Source organism: Cnephaeus nilssonii (assembly GCF_951640355.1).
Source record: "Cnephaeus nilssonii genome assembly, chromosome: 14".
NCBI lineage: Eukaryota > Metazoa > Chordata > Mammalia > Chiroptera > Vespertilionidae > Cnephaeus > Cnephaeus nilssonii.
In genome coordinates, this window is record NC_137085.1 from 78,211,094 (window position 1) to 78,229,788 (window position 18,695).

General features: G+C 45.2%; 1 protein-coding gene across 3 annotated transcripts in view; it reads right to left on the reverse strand.

Annotated features, from left to right (window-relative positions):
• CENPP (centromere protein P) overlaps positions 1-18,695 on the reverse strand; it is a 316,284-nt gene that overhangs the window by 290,380 nt on the left and 7,209 nt on the right. For all 3 annotated transcript variants that reach the window (XM_079791365.1, XM_079791364.1, XM_079791363.1), the window contains exons 2-3: positions 7,540-7,721; positions 6,101-6,189 (exon numbers count right to left, since the gene is read on the reverse strand). In XM_079791365.1, the coding sequence (XP_079647491.1) occupies positions 6,101-6,189; positions 7,540-7,721 (271 nt within the window). The remainder of the gene's footprint in view (positions 1-6,100; positions 6,190-7,539; positions 7,722-18,695) is intronic.

The window sequence follows — 18,695 nt, forward strand, 5'->3', positions numbered from 1 at the left end:
TAGATAGATTATATAGGATAGGATTGCTTAAATGGGGGGGGGAGGGAGGCTTTTTCAGCAGGAGGTGATGCTCTTGGCATACAAAAATACATGATCCCTATATTTGGACTAATAGCCAGCCATATGCACTATACTGCCAAACCGGTCATTAAAAAATTGAACCGCTTTCTTACACCTTACACCAAACAGCTGTTGCCCTTAAAACCCCTCCTCAGCCCCCACCTTAGGTTCTGCCTTTGCAGTTCACCCAGATTAGGTTCCGACTGGTCAGTTTCTATGCCAGTCAGCATCAAAAGCTCTGCCTCCTAGGCAGCCATTGGCTCCTCACAGTTCACCCAGATTTGGTTCTGACTGGTTGGTTTCTATGCCAGTCAGCGTCTCCGGTCCTATCTCTGGGCCTAATCAGAGAGGCAGGGCTGATCAGCAGCTCCCACAGCTGCTGGTGAGGCCCGAAGAGAAAGAGAGAGCCAAGGGCTGATCAACAGCTGCCACGGAGGCTGCAGATCAGATCCTGCTTCTCTCTCCGGGACTCTCTCCGGGCCTGATCCGCAGCCCCTTTGGCAGTCAGTGCTGGGTTGCACTCACTGCAGCACTGACTCTCGGTGTTCAGTCATCCATTCGGGCGTTTTGGATGTTACGGATGCCGGCTCTTTATAGATGAGTAGGCCTAGAATATGTGAAGATTCACTACTAAATAATAAAAATTTAAAATATAATTCTCATTAGTCTATTACATCAGAATTCTAAGCAACAAAAGACAAAAAAGTAAGATAGTTCTTTGTTCTTTTCTTCTCCAAAAAGGCTGAGTCCCACATGTGGCTTATCCCTAAGATCTTGCTGACTCGCAAGTTGTTGGTGATTGCTTCCAGTATCTTGCGTAGAGGTCTGGTCCTCAGGGAGCATCATAAAGTTGGAAAGGGGCAGATGAAGTGAGTGTTCTTAACAGAGCCAGGGAGAAGAACATGTTCCTTCTGCAGCCAAGTAAAACCGAACAGTTCAAAAGACCGATATACTTTGAAATGTGAGCAATGACAACTCACATCTCTTTAGAGATTCCACAATTACTGTGTTCTGTGTCTTTCAAAGAACATAAATTCTCCCTCTCCTTAGATGGCCCCCCACACACACACATTCCCTAAAACAGGGGTGGGGAACCTTTATTCAGCCAAGGGCCATTTGTATATTTATAACATCACTAGAGGCACGGTGCATAAAATTCGTGCACAGGGGGGAGGGGTGTCCCTCAGCCCAGCCTGCACCCTCTCCAATCTGGGACCCCTCAAGGGATGTCCGACTGCCCGGGAGTCAGACATCCATCTCACAATCCAGGATGGCTGGCTCCCAACCGCTTGCCGGCCTGTCTGCCTGCCTGATTGCCCCTAACCGCTTCTGCCTGCCAGCCTAATCACCCCCTAATCACTCCCGTGGCAGCCTGATCAACGCCTAACTGCTCCCCTGCTGGCCCAATTGCCCCTAACTGCCCTCCCCTGCCGGTCTGGTCACCCCTAACTGTCCTCCCCTGCAGGCCTGGTCGCCCCCAACTGCCCTCCCCTGCTGGCCCGGTGACCCCTAACTGCCCTCCCTTGCCAGCTGGTTGCCCCTAACTGCCCCCTGCTGCTGGCCTGGTTGCCCCCAACTGCCCTCCCCTGCATGCCTGGTTGCCCCTAACTGTCCTCCCCTGCAGGCCTGGTCAGCCCAAACTGCCCTCCCCTGCAGGCCTGGTGGCCCCCAACTGCCCTCCCCTGCAGGCCTGGTCCCCCCCAACTGCCCTTCCCTGCAGACTGGTCCCCCGCAACTGCCCTTCCCTGCAGGCCTGGACCCTCCCAACTGCCCTCCCCTGCTGGCCTGGGTCCCCCCCAACTGTCTTCACCTGCAGGCCTGGTCACCCCCAAACTGCCCTCACTTGCAGGCCATCTTGTGGCAACCATCTTGTGTCCACATGGGGACAGCTATCTTTGACCACATGGGGCAGCCATCTTGTGTGTTGGAGTGACAGTCAATTTGCATATTACTATTTTATTACAGATATAAATTTATGTTGTTATGAAAAAAGCTCCTAGATGTATTGAATTTCAAGTCCCACCTGCAGTTGCCATGGCAGGGCCAGACCAAATGATTTCGAGGGCCTTATATGGCCTGCTGGCTGGATGTTCCCCACCCCTGCATATGGGACAGAAACTGCTATTACTCCCCAATTCTTCTTTTCACTCTTGCCCCAAATTTTCATTAGCCACATGCCATCCTATCTAATAAAAGAGTAATATGAAAATTGACTGTCACTCCAACACACAAGATGGCTGCCCCCATGTGGTCAAAGATGGCTGCCACAAGATGACCAGCAGGGGAGGGCAGCTGGGAGGAACCAGGCCTGCAAGGGAGGACAGTTGGGGGTGATCAAGCCTGCAGGGGAGGGCAGTTAGGGGTGACCAGGCCAGCAGAGGAGGGAAGTTGGGGGCAACTGGGCCTGCAGGGAAGGGCAGTTGGGGGGGAACCCAGGCCTGCAGGGGAGGGCAGTTGGGGGGGGGACCAGGCTGGCAGGAGAGGGCAGTTAGGGGCAATCGGGCTGGCAGGGGAGCAGTTAGGCATCAATCAGGCTGGCAGGGGAGTGGTTAGGGGGTGATCAGGCTGGCAGGCAGAAGCAGTTAGGAGCAATCAGGAAGGAAGGCAGGCGAGCAATTGGGAGCCACCAGTCCTGGATTGTGAGAGGGATGTCCAACTACCCATTTAGGCCTGATCCCAGGGTCCCAGATTGGAGAGGGTGCAGGCTGGGCTGAGAGATACATCCCCCGGTACACGAATTTCATGCACCAGGCCTCTAGTGTATAATAAAGACTAAATTTCCAGCCTCCCTCACACTAACTTATTGGCCAAGAGAATGTAGGTGAAAAAATGGGTGTTGCAATTTCTAAAAAGTGTCCTTCGACAGAAAAGGTGAGGCCTTGTTTGCCAACCCTTCTTCCTGATGCCTCAAATGCTAAAGTGATTCACAACATGATTTGGAAGTCACGTGGGTGATGTGAGAGCTCAATGATCATGCAGTCCCTAAAAACTTACCCTACATTTTGTTGAAGCAACAGAGAAGTAAATTTCTAGTACCTGAAACCACCTTTTATTTTTAAGTTTTCTGTCAAGTGCAGGTCAACTAATTCTAATTCATTCAGCATATGATCTTAGGCCATAACGAAATGGTCAGAAAGTTTTCAGTTATGCTTCAGTGGCATGGGATTGGAATATTAGCTTGAAATGCTGTAGACAGGCCCTGGCAGGTGTGGCTCAATTGGTTGGGCATCTTCCCATGCACCAAAAGTTTGCTAGTTCCATTCCCAGTCAGGGCACATGTTCAGAGTACAGGCTGGATCCCTAGTAAGGGACATGCAAGAGTAGGAGATCAATGTTCTGCTCTCACATCACTGTTTCACTTTCTCTCTCCCTCTCCCTTCCTCTCTTTCTAAAAAATCAATAAAAAATATTTTTTTTACCTAAATAAAAAAAAGTGGAAAAAAATATATATATATATATAATTTTAAATACTTTGGACAGCCCTAACTGGTTTGGCTCAGTGGATAGAGCGTCGGCCTGCAGACTGAAAGGTCCCAGGTTCGATTCCAGTCAAGGGCATGTACCTTGGTTGCGGGCACATCCCCAGTAGGAGGTGTGCAGGAGGCAGCTGATTGATGTTTCTCTCTCATCAATGTTTCTAACTCTCTATCCCTCTCCCTTCCTCTCTGTAAAATATAAATAAAATATATTTTAAAAAATAATACTTTGGACAGGGAAGTAAGGGCTGGGCTGATGCAGCCACTCCCTAGTAGGAGGCAGGAAACATGGCCACTGAAGCCAGGAGAGCAGCACCTGTGTGGCAGGGTCCATGTGGCTCTGGTCCTGTCTTCCTGTCTGTGCTCACAACAGCCACCTAGGACAGCAAACCAAACCACAGCGGGAGCTGCAGAGCCCAGGGCCAGTTCACCCTGGGACTGCCTCTGTAAAATATGTAGTTTAAAAAACCACCACCACCAAAAAAGCAGTCTATTTGACCTCTCAGGCCATAGTCCTACTAATGAGCACACCAATCTTTGGGCAGAACCTATCCTGGAATGTCCAGCTCCACTGAGCAGCTCGTTCACCTCAACTGCAGAGGACAGTCTCTTGCCAACTGGATTTGTGGACAAACCTCCCAGGGCAAACCTGATTTTGCCCATAGTCTAGTTTCTCCCCAGCTAACCCATGGAATGACTGTGGGAAAAGATGAACACCTATAGCAGAAAAAGCCTGCAGGACCCAGGAATACTAGGACACCCCTGAGCACTTTCCTGGGCAAGGCACACACTGACAGTGCAGATGTTCGTAGACACGGATTTGGTCCTCAAGCCTATGACTCCTCCCCCTGACATGGACTGTAGGCCTGGCCCATTAATGGAGGCCAGGATGCAGGTGGGCACTGGTATATCACCACTCAGTTTAGGACTGCATTACCCACAAAAAAAGAAAATGCAGTTGGTCCTTTTGTAATGCAACCTTCTGCAATGGGACAACATCCACGAGTTCCTCAGCCGCAGTAGGGCCAAGCTGGGGTCCTGGCACAGACCTCCGTCCCAAACAAGACTAATCCATTTAGGTCCATGTTCTGTCTCAATTTTCAGCAGGTGATCATGCAGAACAATATTATTTTGGTGACCTTACATGGACCCAAGGCCTGGTGCCAAACTGGGAACAATATATTCCCCCCTAGGGCCACTCATCACCTATGTCTCCGACTGTGTCATATTCTGCTCAACTGACCTTGGCAATACCACACTGTGGATGTTCTTGATCACCATGGCAGCCTTGAGGGGGGCACTCTGAGGTGAGAGCAAGCTGGGAACTCTGACATCAGACGGAGCCTGGAAACCCCTCAGCTCATCCTCACGCAGCCTGCCGGGGACAGTGGCGGCAGTCGAGACATGGACACAGAGTTCTCAAGAAGCAACTCCTCCAGCCCAGATAACTAGACCCAGGCAATATTGACTAGTTCCTAAGGAGACAGGGTCCTGATTACAGACATCCACCCCTGTCCCATATAAAAAGGGACAACTTGGGGCTGTTTTATGGCTGAGAACAAGGATGAGGAATCCTAGCACATGGCCATAAATGCAAGTAAGCATCCTGCCCATAGGACTTAGGAGCTGGTGTAGACTAGTCTGTATCCACTATGGTGATCTGATGCGCTGAAGCCAAGGCAGCCTTCCTGCCCTCCTTGCTCCTGTCCTCTTATACATACTCTCTTGGTAGGCCCAGCTGGAAAACCAACGGGTTGAAAGAGCTTTCTGCTATCAAAGCATGAACCCCATCCCAGTTAGTTCACAAAATTATGCCTGGATCCCACTCTCCTGAGAGCCAGCCTTTGAAGGTGTCAGACTGAGCCTTATTCTTCCACTCCACCCTTGCCGTGTGTTGTACATTAACATTCTGTCTGCTTCCTAATTTTATGTGAAAATCTTGGTCAAAAGTATCTTCCTCCTGTGCTGTGTCTTAGCAGTCCAGTACAACTTGCTGGCATAACCATGAACTACCTTGGAGTCTAACCCTCCAGCCCAGAGCAGTGTTTGGATAGCTGTGGTCCCAGATGACCATAACTTCATGAGAGGCCCTAAGCAAGAACACCCAACTGAGCTGCCCCCAAATTCCTGACCCACAAGAAACGAATGAGATAATAAATGTGGTTTCTTTTTGTTGTTGCTTTAAGCCATTAAATTTTGGGGAAATTTGTTAGGCAGCAATAGATAAAAGCTTACAAATGGCTGGCATATCAGCGAACTACTGGAGGCATCCCAGGACTGCTCCCAGCACTCAGGGCTTGCACTGGGAGCCCAGGAGCATCTTGCAACCTGCCCTCCAATAAAGTACCTATCCCCCAGCAACAACCCTCCCACATGCAGTTGTTGGGGTACTGTGTTATACTTTAAAATTTTTTGAAGTGGTACTACTTTGCACAAATATGCAACAAGGGGATCCTGGTTCATGAACTGCTCTTCAGTTCAGCCACTGCTGGAGGCTAAGGGAGGGGGGGGGGTTATTTCATAGCAATAGAATCTCTGTTATCACAACATAATCTTTCGTTTACCTGGACTTCCAGAACCTGAAATTCAACTTGAAATGTAATCATGTGGCAATTTCCTGATAATTTGTGTCTTTGTAGAACTTTCTTTATACCTATCAATCAGAAAAACAAATATTTTATTTGCAAATAACAATTTTCTTCAAATATCCATGTGGTTATATAGTGTAAAGTATGTGTTAGTATTTGCATTGAAAATATCTAGAATAATATGCACCAAATTGATTACCTTTGTGTGAAACAGAATTAAATCAACTTATACTTTCTAGCTCTCAATTATACCAAAAGATTAAGGTAAAGAATAGAAATTCCCATGTAACCAGCACTGAGTCAAGATACATCAATTTTAAAGGACCCCATGAAATTACCTCATGCCCTTTCCCAGGCTATATTCTACCCTCACCCAAGAAATAACCACTATTCTGAGTTTATCAACATCTAGATTTGCTAATAACGGTATTTTTAGAACGGCACAATTCCACAAGGAGAAAGAGAAAGAGATGAGAGGAACCTAATTTTAGAGGCTAAAAATCGTATGGATGAGCTAGATATCACATGTAAAAGAACTGAACTGGCAAACCTAGGAAAACTAAAACCTCAGCCAGCAACGGGGAAACCTTAGAGTCAAATCCATCTACGCACAGAATACCAGGAAAGGCATTCTGAATCGGCAGCATCAAGTACATCAATAGATGGAGGTGAACTTGGGGCTCAAAATAAGAAGACTGAGACTTCTGTAATAATAAAAGTCTGACACCTGGCCTGACATCACTCTCCATCCTCTGTATTCCATCTCCTCGTTCCAAGTACCTGAAGTGTCTAAATTCCATCACTCACTTCCACATGCAATTCAATCTTCCCAAGACTGAGAGTCACTCTCCCTCCTTCCCAGTCTTGAGGGTTATTTTGATGGAAGTCAGGAAGCATTTCCAAAAGTGATTCTTCCTTTAGGGAATGCTACTTCGTTCAAAGTTCCTGACATCCAATTGCACCACTGAATTAGCTTCCCCTTTCCTGTTAGTGCATCACAGATCCTTGGCAATAAAACTCATTGAGACCAGAAAAACCCTCCTTGGGTAAACAGTCCAGCTGCTGGTACTTTTATCTTGGCCAAAGACTATGTTCAATAGGAGTACAGTACTGTAGATGAAGCATCTTTCGGGTCAGCGTGGTGGTGGTGTTCTTACAACCACTTATCTCTGCTACTTGACTATTAAGCTGCTTAAATATCTACCCTTCCATCGTGTTTCCTTTAATATCTATCTCAGGCAGCTTTTAAGAGTATTATGTACACTGTGATATTCAAGACCCTACAAAACAACTTTACCACAACCACACATTCAAATAGTTACCTTGTAAAATTTTAATTCAACGACACCCGACCCAATTCCTATGCATAACAAGAAAAGCTTCAACACCACTTTTAGATTAAAATTAACACTTACGCCTTTCTGTCATCTCAGCGCTCATTAAGTTCTCTGTCTTCTTGGAGTACTTTCTGATATTGATACCAGTAAGCGTATTTAGAAATAGAAGTTCTGATTCTAAATTTCCAAGATTACTTCTCAGATCTTTTGAAGTTTCCCATCCTTCAGAATCTGATTGGTATATTTCTTGAAATGATTTTCTAAAAAGCAAATATTGGAAATAATTACTCCAAAGAAGAAACCATCTAATACGTACAAATTTCTTCAAACCATTCCCATTTTGTGTTTCTCTTCCCATTAAAACCAACTCAAAACCAATGTGGCTCATTGACACTGCCACCTTTAATCACAACATAAAACAAACCTAACCAAATTATTTTACCACTAGAAGCCCGGTGCACGAAATTCGTGCACGGCGGGGGGTTGTCCCTCAGCCCAGCCTGTACCCTCTCCAATCTGGGACTCCTGGAGGGATGTCCGACTGCCCGTTTAGACCCGATCCTGATGGGATCGGGCCTAAACGGGCAGTCGGACATCCCTCTCACAATCCAGGACTGCTGGCTCCCAACTGCTTGCCTGCCTGCCTTCCTGATTGCCCCTAACCGCTTCTGCCTGCCAACCTGATCACCCCCTAACCACTCCGCTGCCAGCCTGGTTGATGCTTAACTGCTCCCCTGCCAGCCTGTTTGCCCCCTACTTCCCTCCTCTGCCAGCCTGGTCACCCCTAACTGCCCTCTCCTGCAGGGTTGATCACCTCCAACTGCCCTCCCTTGCAGGCCTGGTCCCTCACAACTGCCCTCCCTTGCAGGCCGGATGCCTCCCAACTGCCCTCTCCTGCTGGCCATCTTGTAGTGGCCATCTTGTGTCCACATGGGGGCAGGATCTTTGACCACATGGGGGCAGCTATATTGTGTGTTGCAGTGATGATCAATCTGTATATTACTCTTTTATTAGATAGGATATTTCTACATATTTGAAGCAACTGTAAAAAATTATCACAGGAGTATTTTACAGAATCAAAATGTCCATTTTGGTCAAAATGTTTAAAATGTTCCCATCTAAATATCTGATATATCAAGACATCTCAAATTATGTTAAAAGATGTCACAAAATTAAAAACAAAATATACTAGCTAGCTTTAACTTCCAAAACAAGTAAAGTATCAGAGAGCATTATATTAAGTAAGAGATTCTCAGGAAATCTGAGAATAGAGGAGGTAAAAATTCCAAAAGAATAAAACATAACATAATTTCCTTAACACTGCAATCAGATATTCTGCACTGAGAATATGTAACTCTATTTTCCTGAAAAAACACGAACATTTCAGCTAATATTCACAGTGAATGGTACTTTACTCTTTGCCATACTATGTTGCCCTCATACTCAGCCACATTCTTCGGTGCTGACTTCTGCCCCCGTAAGAAACACCTTCCTTCCATTCTGGAGCATATCGTCCTACTTCCCAGTTTACATCGCGGGCCCTCCAAATATGTATCGTTCACACTAGAGATCAAACACTTGTACAAAGTCTGTAGTGACTTTTTTAAATGTTGCTTTAATTATGATTTGAAATATTAACAAATATATTCTGAGAGAATGTCACATGCTCTTTTGTACTTGCCATCACTGATTGATGAAAAAAGTTACTTTAAATATACAAAGCTAATGAAAAAAAGGAGGCAATCTTCATATATAAATGATGAGTTGCTGCCAAATGAATCTATAATAATAAAAGTGTAATATGCTAATTAGACCAGTCGAATGACCTTCCGGACGTCATTCCAGACGTCCTTCCAGATAAAGCCGCAGCGGCAGGGGCCAAGGCAGAGATGGTTAGGGGCGATCAAGCAGGCAGGTGAGTGGTTAGGGGCAATCAGGCAGGCAGGCAGGGGGAGGCTGTTAGGGTCAATCAGGCAGGCAGGCAAGTGGTTAGGGGTGATCAGACAGGCAGGAAGGGCGGTTAGGCAGGCAAGCAAGTGGTTAAGGGCGATCCAGCAGGCAGACGAGTGGTTAAGGGCGATCAAGCAGGCAGGCGAGTGGTTAAGGGCGATCAAGCAGGCAGGCGAGTGGTTAGGGGTGAGCAGGCAGGCGACTGGTTAGGAGCCAGCAGTCCCAGATTGCGAGAGGGTGCAGACTGGGCTGAGGGACCCTCCCCACATTCCCCGTGCACGAATTTCATGCACCAGGCCTCTAGTACCAAATAATGTCACAGCAAACTATGAATGAAATGTCAAGGTATTTCTAATACTGTCATCAATTAAAGGATAGCTATGCAGAACACAAAGAACCTGTAACTTGGAATGGGGAGAATGGGAAGTTAATGTTTAAAGGTTACAGAGTTTCACTCAGGGGCAATGAAAACAGTCTAGAGAAGGACAGTGGTGATGATTGCGTGACAATGTAAAAGTACTGATGCTACTGAACTGTAGACTTTGAAAAAATTAAAATGGTAAATTTTATGTTATGTATATTTTATCACAAAGACAACCTAAATTTTCTCATTCATAGCAGTGACATACTTTAAACAAAATATCATTGGTCCATTTCAATTACTGACATTGGTTGGAATGATGCTGGGTTATGAATTTTATTAGTTTTATAGTTAATTTATTATTCATAAATTTGTCTCCTTAGCATAGTTTGTTGGCCAAAAGTAGAGGTTCAGAAGAAACTTGTCTCTTTTAAAACAAATCTAGCCCGGCTGGTGTGGCTCAGTGGTTGAGTGTCAATCTATGAATCAGGAATTCACAGTTTGATTCCCGATCAAGGCACATGCCCAGGTTGAGGGCTTGATCCCCAGTGTCGGATGTGCAAGAGGCAGCCGATCAATGATTCTCTCTAACCATTGATGTTTCTATCTCTCTCTCCCTCTCCCCTCCTCTCTGAAATCAATAAAAATATATTTTAAAATAATAACAACTGCCGGGGTTCTTTTCCCAACCTTACAAAGGGTTCAGCATTCTGGAGAAAGGGGCTGCGCATAGATTCAAGGAGTCCAGAGATAATTTTGAAAGGCATTGGGGGTCAGAGGATCTTCAGCTGAAGGAACTAAAGACTCTCTCCTTGTCTAGGACCCGTGCTTTTATTATAACAAAATTTGTCCTTAGGCAAGGTGGAGATATACACTTCAAAGGGTAATGTATCAAAGGGTAGAATACAGAAGCATTATCAGTTTGGGGAATAGTCTAGAACTGTTCAGGTGATTGGCCACAGGAGGCAATAAAATGCCCTGAGCTGTCTGGCAGCAGACAATTATCCTATTCAGGTTTGAGGGAAGTGCTGTTTAGCCATTTCCAACAGGTAATTACATGTGTGGCTCACCCTTGTTGAGCCGCCCAAGCTTCACCAACCTTTTGGTAAAACTCTTGTAATTATTACATGCTGGAATTGGTTCCCGGCAAATAACAAAAAAGAAAACAAATCTACGTGAGCTCTGGCCCGTGTGGCTCAGCTGATTGAGCATGGTCCCATGAACCAGAAGGTTGCAGGTTTGTGTCCCCATTAGAGCACAAGCTGGGATTCTGGGCTCGATCCTCAGCACAGACGGGTAGGAGAAAGGAGGCAGCCGGTGGATGTTTCTCTTTCACATCTATGTTTCTCTCCTTCTCTCTTTCTCCTCTCTCTCACTCCCTTCCTCCCTCTAAAATCAATAAAATCATATTTTAAAAATACAGAATAAAACAAATCTACATGAGACTTGAGTTTAAAAGTTAATGAGCAGTGACATCAGAGGAATGGCCCTGTGAGAGCATACCTTTTCCTCCTCCCTGAAATTTCAACAAGTTAACCAACTATAATTCCACAAAAAAATTCTGCTCAGCCGGAGCACTGAAACATCTAAAGGTGGGTTTACAGAGACGAGAAGGGAGGAAAGTGCAGAAGGCCTGCAGATATAGCCCTGCAGTCAGGAGCTCGTGGCTTGGCTGGCCTGAGGAGGAGAGAAAAGGGCGGGCCGGGGCGGGGGGGGGGGGGGGGGGGCGGTGGAGAGTAGCAGGTGCTTCCTTCTCCAGGAGGAACAGAGCCGCTGGGGGTGCGGAAGGGCAGCCCAGCAGGGCGAGTGGCGAGGAAACAAACAGTGACGGGGCCAGCAGACGCGACAGAGCAAGGCTCCTGCCCTGCGCTCCCCACTGTCGGGCAGCGGCGGTGTTTCAGACAAAGAAACACCCACAGAGCCCTGCCGCCGCAGGGACTCCCAACACTCGCCTCCCTGGCCCTTGGCGTCTTAGCCAAGAGCTACTGCAGGAGAACTGGTTTCCATCTGTGACTGATTCCCAAGAGGGGGACTTGGCGTGGGAACCACGGAGGTCAGGGGTTGCCATTAGGTGAGGGCAACACAAACCCTACCCCCAAGCAGCATAGCTGTACTACCTTACGTCAGCCTGGGAGTTCACATCTGGGAGACTACAGAGGCAAAAAATCTAGCAATCCCCCAAAAAGAAAAAAAGCCCGGGCCAGTTTGGCTCAGTGGATAGAGCATCAGCCTATGGACTGAAGGGTCCCGGGTTCAATTTCAGTCAAGGGCACGTACCTCGGTTGCAGGCTCCTTCCTGGCCAACGCCCTAGTTGGGGTGCATGCAGGAAGTAGCCGATCAATGTGTTTCTCTCAAATCGATGTTTCTCTCTCTCTTTCCCTCTCTTCCACTGTCTCTAAAAATTAATGGAAAAATATCCTCAGTGAGGATTAATAAAAAATCTTGCGACACAGTGCCATCTACTGGAAAATAATGGAGAGACCACTTCATAGATAAATGTGTAAACAAAAGAGGACAGCAAATACCATGGAGAACCACAGCAAGAAGGATGACCAGAAAGAAAATGAAAAGTCTTCAGAAAGCAAATTTGAACACATGGAAATATGTGATATAAATGAGAGATTTTAAGATTGCAATTCTGAAAATACTCAAAGAGATGCAAGAAAATACTGACAGGCAATTCACTGCACTCAGAAAACAAATCAATAAACAAAATGAATACTTTACCAAAGAGTTTAAAACTTTTAAAAAGAACCAATCAGAAATCATAGTAATGAAGCATGCAATTAAGGAAATTAAAAGTGAACTACTGAGCCAAGAGAACAGAACCAACCAGATGGAGGAAAGAATTAGTGATACCAAAGACAGGAATTAAGAAATGATGCAGAGGGAGAAAAAATGGCAGCAGAATAGACAAACATGTCCCGAGCCTTGTCCCGGAGCAGAAAGAAAGGGCAGCTGAGGATCACAAGGGGAGTGTTTGTTGGCAAGTTGAGAGACAGCTATACTCCAGGAGAAGGTGGGGGACTGCTGGAGGGGGTTCCCCTGGATGGGCAGCCCCCACTGCCGCTGGGTTCCCTCCCAGAGACACCAGCTCGGACGCGGATACCGCGCCACCTTAAAGGGGAAAGTAGATGTTATCGGAAGCCTGAAAATCTACAACTGCGGCACTCACCGAACAGCTGCAAACCCCAGAACACCAGTCCCCAATTGGCGCAGACGCGCAGATTCAGAGGAACTCTGCACTCCACCACGGAAAGGTCAGATTTCGCCTGAGATAAGGTGAGGTCTCTGGTCCTGGCAGGACAGAGAAAGGCGCGCACTGTGGGAGCTGGAGGACCAGGGGAAGTCTGCGCCTAGAAAAATCCGTGGCTGATGGGGCTGGCATGATCTGTGAAGGTGGAAGGGGGTCCTCGGAGCTGCTGACAGAGGGGATCTCTAAAAAGCAACCCATTTTCATCTGACACAAAAGGACAGCCTAAAAATTGTAACCTTTTGCACTCGGATGTTGAGTGTGACTCGACACGGTTAGCATCGGTAGCAGCTCGAGAAAAAAGCAAGCGAGTGCAAAGGGTTAAAAGTGTGCCGGCTGCTTAGACCCAAGGGGGAAGGGGGACTGTGCAGACTTGCGCGCAGCCCGTTGTTCACACACTTGGGCGTTTTCCTCTTCAAATCCTTGCTTCTGATTGCTGAGCCCAGTTCATAGGATCACCAGGTTGGGAACACCCTGGGAGACTGCAGGGGAAAGTTGTTTTTCTGGAACCTGGGGATCAGAGCGGGGAATGACCATCAGAGAACCAGCTCTGGGGCAGCCCACTCCCACAAACCGGTATTGAGTGCCACAGGGAAAGCAGGATCTAAGCACAGGCTAGGGAGGACCTATAGACCCGGAGGTCAATCCAGAAACACTGCCACCCAGGGGCTAATCACAAATTGCCTCTTGTGTAATCACAAATAAAGGAATACAAGAAATTAAGACACTGCCTGCTTAAAAATCAGGACTTGCTTACAACACTGAAGAGCAGTGGAACGCAGGGAACTGCAATACTGTCCTGACTGGGAAACAGGCGTGCCAGACAGAACAATAGAGAAAGTGAATGACCGTCACTACTGCACATTTTATTCTTTTTATTTTTTATTTTTTTCATCTTTTACTTAATAAACTAATTTTTTTCTTTTTTCCTCATTTGATTTTACATTTTTAATTATTACATTTTATTTTCAATCATTATTATTACTCCTACTATTTTACCTTTTTTTTTCAAAAAGTGTCATTTTATTTTCTCTTTATTTTACTTTGGGATTAGTATCCTACATTCTATTTTCATCTTTCCTTTAGTATCGTTTTACTATATCTCAACTCTACCTTTATGACATCACTCTCTTCCTAACTTTTCCCCTTTTGGTGTCCTGTTTCTCTTACCCTTTTCCTGCTTTAGATTTTCCCTATTGTTTCTGTTTAACCCCTGTTAAAATTTAACCCTACTTATATATCTAATTTCCAATCCCCTGCTCCAAATCCATACACACCTCTATCTTATCTGTCTTAACTATCCAAAAAATTGTTTTTCTCTCTATCCTTTTGTTGTTTTTTGCTTGAATGTTGATTATATCGATTTTTTATGCTTTTTTGTGAGATTGTTTTGCTTATTCTTTTTGTTTGTTTTTGTTGGCTTTGTTTTTCTTTGTTTTTTGCTTCTGTTTTCCCTCGCCTCACTTGATATTAGTTGTTTGTAGTTTGCATTAATCTCCAGGTACTTGTTGTTGGCATTGGCTGGGATTAGTGGCTGTTCTATTGGAGTTTTCTCCCCATATATATACCGTATTTTCCAGCGTATAAGACGACTTTTTAACCCAGGAAAATCTTCTCAAAAGTCGGGGGTCGTCTTATACGCCGGGTGTCATCTTAATAGGGCGGGTATATCCCAAACTCTATATTTTAACTGGAAAAGTTGGGGGTCGTCTTATACGCCCAGTCATCTTATACGCTGGAAAATACGGTAGTTTTTTCCCCTTTTCTTTCTTATTCTCTTTCTTTTCTCTCTTACTTTTTTTTTCCTTTTCCCAATTTCATTTTGGCACTCCTCTTTTTCTTTTCTTTCCTTTCCTTTCCTTTCCTTTTCTTTCCTTTTCTTTTCTTTTCTTTTTTTCCCTCTTTTTCTTTCTCTCCTATCCCCTAATTTTCCTTTCTCTGGTGGTCACCTTTATTTGGGGTTATTAATATCGTGAATACATTTCTGTTCAGTGCCTTGTGTGCAATACCTGGTTGTGTTGTATTTTGTGCCTTTAAATCAATGCAGGAGAGAGAGAGCTACATAACCAGACATCTGGAGAAGAGAGACCATGAGGAGACAAAGAAAAGCCCACATATGAAAGAAAAGCAGGCATCACCAGAAAAGGAAGTAAACGAAATGAAGGCAAGCAACCTGTCAGAGAAAGAATTCAGAGAAATGGTCATAAGGTGGCTGAAAAGAATGGAAGACAAATTCGACAATATGTGTAAGAACCAAGAGGAAATGAAGAAGAACCAAGAAGAAATGAGAAATGACATCGCTGCTGTAAAAAACTCAATAGAAAGCATCAGTAGACTAGAAGAAGCAGAGGACCGCATCAGTGAGCTAGAAGACAAGGTAGGAAAAAAATACCCAAGTAGAGCAGCTTCTAGAAAAAAAAATTCAAAAGCAGGAGGAGAGCCTAAGGGAACTTTGGGACAACACAAAACAAAACAACATCTGCATCATAGGGGTTCAAGAAGAAGAGGAAACTGAGCAAGGAATAGAAAACCTGTTGGAAGAAATAATGACAGAAAACTTACCTGATACAGGGAAGAAAAAACCCACACAAATCCAAGAAGCTCACAGAGTCCCAAGCAAAGGGAACCCCAAAAGACTGACACCAAGGCACATTATAAGTAAATTGGCAAACACCAAAAACAAAGTAAGAAGCTTAAACGCGGCCAGAGAGAGACAGAAAGTTACCTACAAAGGATCCCCCATCAGACTAGTGACTGATTTCTCAACAGAAACTCATCAGGCCAGAAGGGAATGGAATGAAATATACAAACTCATGCAAAGGGAGGGCCTGAATCTAAGAATACTATACCCAGCAAGACTATCAATCAAAATTGAAGGTGAAATGAGGAGCTTCACAGACAAAAAAGGACTAAGGGAATTTATTCCCACCAAACCACCAATGCAAGAAATGCTAAAGGGTCTGCTGAAAAAAAAAGAAATAGGAAGTGAAGAGGGAACACAGGGGTAAAGAATAAAAATAGCGGAGCTCAGTAGCACAATCAGTTAGCGCGTGGTACTTATAAGAATAAAATGGTGACAAATAAGTACCTATCAATAATAACTTTAAATGTAAATGGATTAAATGCCCCAATCAAAAGACAGAGGGTAACAGATTGGATAAGAAAACAAGACCCAGAGAAACCAAGATGGCGGCATAGGTTAACACCTAAACTGCTGCCTCGCACAACAATTTCGAAACTACAACTAAAAGACAAAACGTCTATCACCCAGAACCACGGGAAACCTGGCTGAGTGGAACTTCTACAACTAGAAGGAAAGAGAAAAAAGCATTCAAACGTGCACAATCGCTGAAAAGCTGAGATACGGAGGCATGCTGTCAGGCTGGAGGCGGGCGACTGGGTGCTTTTTTCAACCCGAAGGGAGACAAGCTCCTGATTACTCTGAACTCCAGTTTCTAGGGAGACGCTGGGGACCCAAACTCCTACGGGGAGAACCTGGACTGTCTGCCATCGGGTTGGAAAGTAAGGGTGACTTTCTTGCAGAGGTGCGCCCAGAAATCATTGTTTACTGCGTTGAGGCACGGGACGTGGGGACTTGGAAACGCGGAGACGCAGAGACGGCTGACTGGCAGCCATCGCTGTTTGCCATGCCCTAGTCTAGTGACTCCCTGAGACCCCGCCCCGCACAATCTACAAACCCACCCAAGCTCCATGCAGCGGCTTTTGCATAAAAATAGCCTGCCTTATCCCAGCTTAACCTAACAAACTGCAGCTCTGGTCAGACAGCTCCAAAACCTCCAAACCCCAAGCAAAGAGGAGAAAACTATAGTTCTTGCTATAGCTCCTGCTGGGTTGCCTCAGACAGTAGCTGACCTGCACCCCATTGGTGATCCAGAAGCTAGAGTATCTAGTGGTCAGTGTGAGACGACACCAGATTTCAACTCCTCACATCCATAAGTGACACATTCAAGAGGTAGACACAGTGAGCACCAAAGCCCCACTGAAACAAGTCCTGCCCCATAAGCATGTCTCCAGCGTAGTAGTTCTTCCATTATAGACACAGTGGGTCCTCACAGCCAATTGGCCTGGAGGTCAATTCCTCCCAGTGACACCAACAACAATCAAGACTTAACTACAACAAGGCTGTATGCACAGTCCACAAAGGGGTGCACCAAGAGTGTCCACCTCAGGTAACTGGGAGGCAGACCCACTGGGCCATATAGGACATCTAGCACAAAAAGCCACCCTACCAACTCAGGGAAGCAGCGAAAAGGCAGAGACAAAGAAACAGATCACAAACTAAAGAAATGGAGGAAAACAAACGACTGGATATAGAGTTCAAAACCACGGTTATAAGGTTTTCCAAGAATTTCCTAGAAAAGGCCGATAAATTTAAGGAGACCCTCAAGGATCCGAAAAAGGACCAAATAGAAATTAAACATACACTGACTGAAATAAAAAATATTATACAGAGACCCAACAGCAGATTAGAGGAACGCAAGAATCAAGTCAAAGCTTTGAAATACAAAGAAGCAAAAAACACCCAACCAGAGAAGCAAAAAGAAAAAAGAATCCAAAACTTTGAAGATACTGTTAAGAAACCTCTGGGACAACTTCAAGCATACCAACATCAGAATTATGGGGGTGGCAGAAAAAGAGAGAGAACAAGATACTGAAAACCTATTTGAAGAAACAATTACTGAAAACTTCCCACACCTGGTGAAAGAAATAGACTTACAAGTCCAGAAAACACACAGAACCCCAAACAAAAGGAATCCAAAGAGGACCACACCAAGACACATAATAATTAAAATGCAAAGGGCAAAAGACAAAGAGAGAATATTAAAAGCAGCAAGAGAAAAACAGTTAGTTACCTACAAGGGACCACCCATACAATTGTCAGCTGATTTCTCAACAGAAACTATGCAGGCCAGATAGGACTGGCAAGAAATATTCAAAGTGATGAATAGCAAGAACCTACAACCAAGATTACTCTACTCAGCAAAGCTAACATTTAGAATTGAAGGTCAGATAAAGAGTTTCACAGATAAGAAAAAGCTAAAGGAGTTCATCACCACCAAACCAGTATTATATGAAATGCTGAAAGGTATTCTTTAAGAAGAGGAAGAAGAAGAAAAACGTTAAGATAAAAATTATGAACAACAGCCCTGGCCGGTTTTGCTCAGTGGATAGAGCGTTGGCCTGCGGACTGAAAGGTCTCAGGTTCGATTCTGGTCAGGGGCATGTACCTTGGTTGCGGGCACATCCCCAGTGGGAGATGTGCAGGAGGAAACTGAATCGGTGTCTCTCTCATTGATGTTTCTAACTCTCTATCCCTCTCCCTTCTTCTCTGTAAAAAAATCAATAAAATATATTTTAAAAAATTATGAACAACAAATACATATCTATCAACAAGTGAATCTAAAAATCAAGTGAATTAAAAATCTGAGGAACAGAATAAACTGGTGAATATAATAGAATCAGGGGCATAGAATGGGAGTGGATTGATAATTCTCAGGGGGAAAGGGGTGTGGGGGGTACGGGAAGAGACTGGACAAAAATCGTACACCTATGGATGAGGACAGTGGGGGGGGGAGGTAAGGGCAGAGGGTGGAGTGGGAACCGGGTGGAGGGGAGATATGGGGGGGGAGGAGAAACAATTTTGATAA